Consider the following 10,244-nt stretch of genomic DNA (forward strand, 5'->3'; position numbering starts at 1 on the left):
ATGAATTATATATATATATATATATATATATATACATTTAATTTTTTTATGATTTTCATTAATGGATCCATTTTTTTAATTCTAAAATCACTATAATTATGTAATTATTTTTGCAATGTAGGATTTGCCACACTATTTTTATTTATGTATTTACTATTTTAGGGTCCCATTGGAGAACAAGGTGCTACTGGTCTTCTCGGACCCTTTGGTCCCAGAGTAAGTCCTAAAATGTTTACACTGTTGACTCCTTAGCAAGTCATTTTCAAATTCACATGATGAATATATATTTTAGATATTTTTTAGAGAAGCATTTTTTATTTTGGTAAATAGCGCATAATAAAATAATGGTACAATTATGTCTTTATCTGGGTCAAAGAACATACCCAGGCTACTGTTTATGTGCTAGGAAAATAAGGAAGACTTTACAAACCAATTTTTGGTGACCCTTGATGATATACAGCTTTTACATACTTTAGGGAACTGCAATAAAGTATATAAGAAAAAAATTGAATTGGCCATATATCCAGTTATGCTGATATAACATTTTTGTACACCTGAGCGGCTTTGTTGCCCTATACATACAACTCTTTTTTTAGGTTCCTTGGAAATACCAGGTATAGCCAACACATAATGTATATTTGTATGTATATTTGTAGCTGGGCTGCTCAGTGCATTAAATGCAAACACCATACTTTTGAATAGCCTCTTATATGCACCTCAATCTGAAAGCAGGTAGACTATAGGAGCCATTTACAAATCTTTGAGGATAACAGAATATTGGAATTACCTAATATATCTGCTCTATATCTGCTATATAAACTTAATAATACATTTTGACAGTCACTATAGTTTTTTTTTTTTAACTCTTATAGGGTCCACCTGGTCCAACTGGGCCTCCAGGTAAAGAAGGTAATCAAGGATCAAGTGGACCGATTGGACCACCCGGCCCGAGAGGAACTGTTGGTGAAGCAGGGCCAGAGGTATTTGTCATTACATAATTATTATGTATGTACTTCCATTGTACATTACAATAAAATTACCTGTTGGTTGTGATGAAATTGTCACAAGTGTATCCTTTTTATTTAGGGTCCTAATGGAGATGCTGGTCCACCAGGTCCACCTGGGCCCCCAGGCCTTCTGACAGCTGGCTTAGATGATCTATTTGGTGGCTATGATGATGTACCAGACCCTCCTCCAGAATTCAGTGAGGATGAGGCAGCAGGCGATGGTAAAAAGAATGATCCAGGTGTTCAAGCGACTCTGAAATCACTAAGCAGCCAAATAGAGACAATGCGTAGACCTGATGGCTCTAAAAAGAATCCAGCACGTACATGTGATGATCTAAAACTCTGTCATTCTTCAAAGAAAAGCGGTGAGTAGTGATGAACTTTGGGTTCAGGTCAACCATGAGTTCGACAAAAACTCCAGTAATCTGCAGTTTGTGAAAATGACCAACGAATGCAATTGTTCACCTTAATAGCAACCAACTACCAGTCATGCACATCCTGTCCTTTGAACTGTAGTCAGGTGGCTAAGAATGGCCAATAATGGGGAGGTTTCTTATGTGTCAGTTCCTCCTTTAAAAGTAAGAGTTCCGGGTAGCCTTTTTCCAGTGTATGTGGAGAGAGACTTCTCTCGGGACAGCTGAAAGAGTGGTCTGTGCAGGAAGAGATAGTTGCTCTTACACAGTACTGCTAACCTTTGCTTACAGTAGTGCTCTATTTTGCTAAATTAGTACAGTGGATTGTTTGTGGCAGCATATATAGGTTTGGGGGTTAATATTTTAAGGTTGGGGTTTGAGGTTTAGTTTTTAGTTTGGTAGTTTAGTGTTTAGGTTTTATTTTGAATACAGGGGGAAAGGCAGGCAGCAAAAAATTTAGTGGGAACGTCTTATGCACTTCCCCAAATCAGGTTTTGGATTTTATGGAGGTTTATATTTTTTTATTATGGCCTTTCAGCATACACTTGTTGCTGCCACAGGCAAAGCTGCCCTTTGTTTGCAGCACATTGCCGCATACTATTGTGGTACCGTTTACTGCACCAAAACACCACATTGTTAAGTGTGCCAAAGCACCAAATACTCAATTCCCTTATTGCCATGGCAGCTAATAAAGTTAGGCAATTCCCTGTATTCATCATGTCTGGGATGCCCTAAAAGGAGAGGCAGAGGTTCTTTTTACACAACTATAGTAGGAATCAAGCAGGTTCTGCATCCACTGGACATAGTGGTGGTCCGACCATACCTTTCAGAAGCAGGGCATGTCTTCCTTTTTAATTTCTGGCAGTGGGTGTGCTTCACAGCCAGAATACACAGAAGAGATCAAGGAGTGGCTAACCAAACCTTCCTCATCCTCATCCTCCTCCTCTCAGGTACAGAGCAGTGCATTTTCCCCAGCAGCTTCAAATGCACTCTCTCTTTTTCCTCTTCCTCTACAGCTAATGCCCCCGTTGCCCCACAAACTGGCATGGAGGAGTCAGCTGAATTATTTCAGCACAACATGAGTCACTTGATGCAAGAGGATACTTAAGAGTTATTGTTATCGGCTATTGAGAAAGAGCACTAGGTGCATAAGGGGAGAGTACAACAAGCAGAGAGACACAATTGCCATTGATGCCAAGCAGCTGTAGCTTACTGCCAAGTGGGCTCAAGCAATAAGGAGGGTGTGCAGAGATGGCAAAGCATATACAGGTGCTAGAGATTGTAGAGGAAGAAAGTGAGGGAGAGGTACAACATCAGAGAGGCAGGGTGTTTTCCAGGGGCAGAGGCAGCTTGCAGATGAGTGGAGATAGCAGCCAGTCTCAAGAGATAGGGATGGAAGTCTGACAAGGGGTTTGAGAGGCTTATCTTATGGCACATAAAGTGTGGAAGTCAGCACGGGGCAACGAAATGTAGGGCCAATCATAGAGATTCGCTCATTCCTAGTAGTAAGAGATGAATCGTACATGATCCTCCACATAGTGATGTGTGACTTTTTTATCGATATACATCTTGAATTTGCTGCTAATACTCTGATGCACATAATCAATCACAGTTTTATTAGTTGTATTTGTTATATTCAATTATTTAAATGTGCTTTCTTGCAGGAGAATACTGGATAGATCCTAACCAGGGCTGCACCGAAGATGCCATCAAGGTTTATTGTAATATGGAAACAGGGGAGACTTGTATATCAGCAAATCCTGCCAAGATACCTATTAAGACTTGGTGGACTGGTAAAGGTGGAGATAATTTCAAGCCCATATGGTATGGTGTGGATATGAACAGAGGAGCACAGGCAAGTTGTATAGTGAAATTTTATTACATGGCAATAGTATTGATCCTAGTATAAGTAGAAATGTATTTTTATATTTTTTTTCTCATAAAATACTCGGTATTACCTATGACTACAGTCACTGAAATGTGTGTAATGCTATTGAATGTTCAGTTTAAATATGCACACAATTGGTAAATATACTACACTGTGATCAGGCAGATATAAAAGACACATTAATGCAGTGTTTCATTTATTAATACATCCCTACATATATTTTTGAAAAGCAAGTAGTGTAAGTAGCTGATTTTGACTTGGTATCAGTCTCTTGCAGTCCCTCTACAGCAGAGCTCAGATGGGGAAGGAGTCAATTAGCTGTTCTGTAGTGCAAGGAGCATGCTGATATGAGGAGCAAGCAGTGTGTCAGAGATATGAGCTGCTTCTCACTGTCCAGTTACAGGGTGGGGGTGGTGATAAAACCCGTAAGTGTTAGTGAACTGCAGAAGAAAAAAATCAGGGCTCCTTCCTGCCAGACAGGGCTGTGCTGTATGGCACAGCTGTGTAAACCTCAGAACTTGATGGTTAGAAATCCCTTTGGCGGGTATTACAACTTACTTATATGTATTTCACCTGTGTATTTAGCTAATTGCCTGGAGTTCAGGTTTAACATAAGTAGACCTTCAGCAGCCATTTTTTGATAGTCATCTGTGCGATGGGTAAGTACCATTACTTTGGTTATATGGATGCTGTAAGAGTAAGGTAGGACATTTATGTGGGAAATATCATTGAAATCCTGAGATTATGACCTTTGCATAGATCTGTGCTTTTTATCGGTACTATATATTGGAGCAGGAGGTTTGGTCTACTAACTTTCCAAAAATATCCATAATTAAAAAAATACAGTGCCTTGCAACTGCCCATTTTCTTTTTAATCTTAGGTGCCCCTTATTAAACTTTGGAGTCATAATGTGTTTTTTTTTCTTTGTAGTTCGTCTATGGAGAAAGCGATTCACCAAATACAGCTGTCACGCAAATGACCTTTTTACGTCTTCTGTCAAAAGAGGCTTCACAAAATATAACCTACTATTGTAAAAATACAATCGGATATTTGGATGAGAAAAATCAGAATCTAAAGAAAGCTGTTATTCTTAAAGGTGCTAATGATCTTGATATTAGAGCAGAAGGGAACAGCCGTTTCAGATACACAGTTTTGGAAGACACTTGTTCGGTAAGTGTAAACCCGACAAAATAAATACAAAGTTTAGGTTCAAAAGATATATCCAAGCTATTTGGAAAAATATAAACCTGGAAATACAGTAAGGACTTGCCTTTATCTGCACAAGAACGATGCAGAGCATCACCAGGGCACACAGTAACCAATTGTTTTCTATGTGCCCTGTTGATTTCAGGTGGGTTTGTTGTGCGTTGCAAAAAGCACGTCTGTACACAGTGGGCACTAGCCCGAACCAGAAAGCACTGGTTGTGTGAATGGGCCTTAAACAATGTTTGAATTCTCTGCTCTTAGGGGGTCTATTCACGAAGCAGCCGAAGGATCTAGTCATAGCTTTGGCCGATCCTTCGGCTAGCTTGGGCCCCAGGACCCCTTCGGTTCAGTAGAACCGAAGGGGTGCTGTATCGGCTCGGGTGAGCCGCGCTGAAAGCCGAAGCTGGCTGAGCAGCCTGCCATTGGCCAGCCGACAGCCTGCTTCTGACAGCTGGGCAGAGCCAGCCGATATACGGCTGAAATCAGCCGTACCAGCCTGAAGTGAATAGCCGAACAGCGTTTGGCTCACTTCGCTTTAGGTCGGTCATTCACTCGGCTGTCTATTGCAGCTTAGTGAATAGACCCCTTAGTTTTATTATCCTTGCATCCTTTTACTGTTAATCTCATATAAAATGGAAACAGCAACAAGAAAGATCCACTTACTACATTTTATCTCCAACCTAAGTTTAAAAATAAATGCCTTGAGTGGTGTACTAGTGGGTTAGATTGGTAGCATATGCTTAGAATGTTATTAATATTGAATAGACTGTCTATTCAAAGTGATATATCAATTATACGTTGAGTCTGGTGGGCTGAGCCACCTTATGACTTTTTGCATTTCTCAGGGACTGCAGTAACTAGATTTAGGTGTTCCAGCCCACCCCGGAGTGTTCACAATCCCTCTTCCTGTTTCCCTTTATTATAAAATATATAAAAAATCCAACAGAAAGAGTAGGACCATTTTACTTGCCGCAATGGGTTTTTGGCCTTGAATCTTAAGCATAGCAGTCCTAACAAGGAACATCAACAGTTTTGGGAAGTTACTACAATGTCAGCGTCCTGTAATTTCTTGAGCAGCAAAACTCAGACTTGCCCTGTTGCTTACAGGAAACATGCTTACAGGCAGGGTAGTCATACATCATTAGTGCATCAGTGTGCTGCTGTATGTTCACTATTCTATCAAAGGCTTGGTGGGGTGGGTTCTGGACTAAGACTTTATTGTTTATCTGCAGTGTAGTCTGCCGATAGGTCCATATCCCTTGACAGCGAAAACAGTTCATATCTATGTATTTTATCTATGTATTTTATGTATCTATGTATTTTAATTGTGTATTTATTCAAATTCAGTATGGATGTTCAAATTCTCTGACTCCCTTAAAGTGGGAGATTTGATTTCATGCAACAGTAACATTGAAAAAGGAAAAAATTAAATTTTTAACAATCATAGCATAATTAATAAGGTTTACACCTAATTTTGAATTCACCGTTAAATAAATAAATCACATTGTGTTTCTTTTTTACATTGTAGAAACGCAGCGGAAATGTAGGCAAGACTATCTTTGAATACAGAACACAAAATGTGAAACGCCTACCAATTATTGATATTGCCCCTGTGGACATTGGCAGCGCAGATCAAGAGTTTGGAGTAGACATTGGGCCAGTTTGCTTTTTGTAAATCACCGACAGAACAATCTAGAAATTTTGAGTGACTGACGTTATCCTGAGACTCTTGAAAATAATAGCTGGAAAACACCAGCACTGTACATACAGGTTTCTATGAATTGCCATTTTGTTAATTGCCTGGCCTACCACCAAATATTTATTTTATTTTACATTTTTTAGACAAAGTTAAGAGCAGAAATACTGTAAAAGGACCAATGTTTCTTTGTAGTTTTCATTTGCAGTGTATTCTTTCATAATTAGGAGTGACCCAGCATCTAATTGGGAAATGTATAGGCAAAAGTTTTATGTTTACATCAATGCATGCCCAATATCCTGACATGTAAAGGTACCTTTCCAGATTATACTTGTCCAGGTATATAAATGTGTTTTAAGGCACCATTGTTTTACTTTGGATCCAGCTCATCAAGCTTTATATTTTACAATGTGCAATTAGTGATACATAGGCTAAAACAGTGACTGTGGTAGAAACCATATGTCAGTATTGGGGTCCTTTCCCAAGTTGCCAAATATACATTGTCTGTAAATATCCTTTCCCAAGGTTTTGATCGTATCTGTCCTCTTCACAGTGTTCATAATGTGAGGGATTGGTTGGTTTGGTTGCATGCCCCTGCATAGTTTTAGTATGTGGACTTAAACTAGATGTCAATATTTATTATTGTCATCCATGGTTGTGAAAAAATTTCATAATCCTTCAAGTTTTCTTCTGTTCTCCGCAATTGACCAGTAAGTATGGACAGATCAGTAATAAATTTACCATTCAATCCAAATTGTTGTACAAAATACCGTAGAAATTAGTTACACAGCTTGATGGATTAGCTCTATCTTTTTGTATTATAGTTTATCTGTAATGCAAGAACACTGAAGTGAAAGTTATGGCACCAGAATAAAGTTCAGTCGAGAATACCATTGCTATACGCATAAAAAAAAAAAAAAGCCTTAACCTATAAAATGAAATTGTGGAAGTACCAATAAATGTTCTTCTAAAATCAGCTCACATATTCCTTCTGGTCTGTTCCTGGTGATGTAGTCCCATGTTGGCGGCACTTTAAGTGACAGAATTGCTGTAATTTACTGTGGTGTCTCTATCTGAGCCCATAGTTACTGTTCCCTAGATTGGGAACAAAAATAATGCCTGATCTATCACGATTGCTGACTGCAGAGAAACAGTATAAAAATTAAGGCATACTGATTAGAGCTAGAACGCCAATGAAAAAAAATGCAGTGATTTTCACTTTAATATATGACTTTTGATGTGGTGCAAAATGAAAAAAAGTCAAAATATTTATTTACAAGTTGTAGTTGCAAGATTTTTTTATTTTTAAATTCTATTTTAAGTACACATACCATATTGCTCCAAACATTTGTTTAAATACCAAAGGAATATATTCATAATGCAAACGCACTGTTATGTACAGTAGAGGAATCATATTTTATATTTTTACCCACAACAAGATGTCGGGTACAAAAGGATCAAATGTTTCATGGCATAAGCTACCTCATCTCGTGATGCTGGGATGCATTTAAAATACATTTGTTTCTTGTTACATATGAAAAGGTGCTATGCTGTTGTTGTAAAGAGAATGGGGAAAGTCCACAAACATTTCTGATGGTGCTAAAAATTCCTTTTGTAAAATCCTGAATAAATAAAAAAAATGACAGTTGCCCGTAAAGGACATTATTTCATAAAGTTTAGCGCGCTTTTTATACTCTTTATTATGTACATGCTGTGTACATATATATAAATATTAGCTTTGCTTTAACTGTATTAAGCATGTTTTTTTTTCAAACTCGTTTTACTTAAATGTACTTTATGCTTCTGTATGGTTTTCAAAGGACAGCAACAGCAATTCTTTCAGCCGCTTTACAGGTTAAAAAAAGGAAACATTGCAGTCAAAGCACACTAAAAGCTAACCATGTATCGCTTCAAATCTATTCATTAAAAACTTGCTCCTATTTTTGCTGAGTGTGGAATTGCTAAAAGGATATTTATATAAATTCCACAGTTGTTAAACTGCAGTGATAGCTATGTGTCACATTCATTGGCTTGAACATGCAAAAAGTAGTGATACAAAAGCAATTATCTGATTTTGTGGTATTGTCTGGTGTGAACTAAGCAATGTTGGGATTTTATAATTGAATGTTGTGTAAAGAATTCATCTAGAAATATATGATTGCAACAGGGAGGACAATATAAAAAACTATGGAAAGAGATAAATACATTTTCAGGTTTTAAGTGTGACCTGGACAAATGCACCAAAGGTGGCCTAAATTGTATAGATTCATTGGAGTTAATTTGCTAAAGGAGTAGTGCATGTTCACTTCACTTAAGGGACTATTCACAAAGCTGTGAAGCCAGTGGAGTTAACAGCCGACCCGAAGTGAAGTGAGCCGAACGCTGTTGTTTCGGGTGGCCTCGGTTCGGCCGAACATGCACAGCATGTTCAGCTGAACCCGAAGTGCAGAAGGACTTCGAGTCAGCCGATCCAACATCTGAGTCGGCTGAGCTGAACCTCCGGCAGGCTACTTGCTGCCGTTCGGCCTATTTTCATTAGGGCCGAACGGCGGTGAGTGAATAGCCGAATGCCGCCGAGCGTCATTCGGCTCGGCTATTCTGCTTGGTACCTCTGTGGTACCAATCATAATAGAAAAACAGTGCAAAAAGTACAACAAAAAAAGAGTAGAAAAAATTTTTAAAAAGTTAAATAAATGATAAATCTTTAAAAATAAATAAAGATTTTTTTAAAAAGTAAAAAAATAAAGATAATTGTATAAAAAATAAAATAAAATAAATCACTTTGTTTACCCAAGTATGTGGGGATAATAAAAAAAATGATTTTTATTGCACAGGACTGGATTACTGATGTGAGTAGATCTTCAGTTCATCCATAAACTATGTGAACATACACTTTACAAAGTGAATTTGCTGTATTCCTTCAGGCCAACCCCAGTGTTTCTGTTGGTGTGTTAGAGGGTTATTCACAAAGCTGCCGAAGGCAGCCGAGTGAATAATCCAGCCGAAGTGAAGTGAGCCGAATGCTGTTCAGCTATTCATCGGCTGCCTTCAACTGCACTTCGGTCAGCCTAGCATGCTCAACATGTTCGGCTGAGCCGAAGTGCAGAACGTCTTCGACTCTCCGGATCCATTATCTGGATCAGCTGAGTCTAAAATGGGCCGAACGGCAGTGAGTAAATAGAGCGGCATTCGGCTTAGCTATTCTGCTTGGTACCTCTGTGGTACCAAGCATAATAGAAAAACACTGCAAAAAGTAAACAAAAAAAAGAGTAGAAACAATGTTTAAAAAGTTAAATAAAACCTTCGTCCTGTGATTTTTATGTGCTTCGTTCCTTGCCCTCTTTTCTTAATGTTGTCTGGTTGGATGGGAGACAATGCGATCATGTTACCCAGTCTTAAAGGGCTCCTGACCGAGTCATACATAGCTGTTACTGAAATATGACACCTACCATACAATACTTGATTCAATCTGTGTATCCCCGTGTTTTAGGAGCTGAATCTATATACATGCATATGCCTATCTCTCGCGATGGAGTGTATTTACGTGACTCTGTATTACATTGATCTCCATGTTTACATGTCTTTCATGTTAATTGTGTTAAAACCCTTAATAAACACTTATTATTTAAAAAGTTAAATAAATGATAAATCTTAAAAAATAAAGATTTCTTTAAAAAGTAAAAAAATAAAGATCATTGTATAAAAAAATAAATAAAATAAAGATCATTGAATGAAGCAAGTAAAAAAAAAAAAAACGATCATTCCAAAAAGAAAAACCAAAAATAAAGATCAATGGAAAAATTAAAAAAAATAAAGATCAATGAAAAAAAAAAAACAATTGGGCGGAGCTAGCAGTGACAGCTAGCTCTGCCCAACTGTTTCCTATTGGCCGGGGCCTGCTAGAGTGTTCTAGCAGGTCCCGGCCAATGAACAAAAACTGGGCGGAGTTGTCATTTTCGGGTTTCACTTCGGCTCAGTCAAGCTTCGGGAGCGGTATGGGCTATAGTGAATAGCAAGTACAGTAGCCCTTCGC

At 38.2% G+C, this 10,244-nt stretch overlaps 1 protein-coding gene across 1 annotated transcript in view; it reads left to right on the plus strand.

The window, feature by feature from the left end:
* Positions 1 to 7,106, plus strand: part of COL5A2 (collagen type V alpha 2 chain) — a 78,576-nt gene extending 71,470 nt beyond the window's left edge. Inside the window, exons 50-55 of the mRNA XM_018556073.1 lie at positions 163 to 216; positions 873 to 980; positions 1,087 to 1,372; positions 3,085 to 3,275; positions 4,240 to 4,479; positions 6,044 to 7,106. Of these exons, the coding sequence (XP_018411575.1) occupies positions 163 to 216; positions 873 to 980; positions 1,087 to 1,372; positions 3,085 to 3,275; positions 4,240 to 4,479; positions 6,044 to 6,190 (1,026 nt within the window). The 3' untranslated portion in view covers positions 6,191 to 7,106. The remainder of the gene's footprint in view (positions 1 to 162; positions 217 to 872; positions 981 to 1,086; positions 1,373 to 3,084; positions 3,276 to 4,239; positions 4,480 to 6,043) is intronic.
* The last annotated feature ends 3,138 nt before the right edge of the window (positions 7,107 to 10,244 follow it).

Source organism: Nanorana parkeri, unplaced genomic scaffold (assembly GCF_000935625.1).
Source record: "Nanorana parkeri isolate BGI_ZX_2015 unplaced genomic scaffold, ASM93562v1 scaffold224, whole genome shotgun sequence".
Lineage (NCBI taxonomy): Eukaryota > Metazoa > Chordata > Amphibia > Anura > Dicroglossidae > Nanorana > Nanorana parkeri.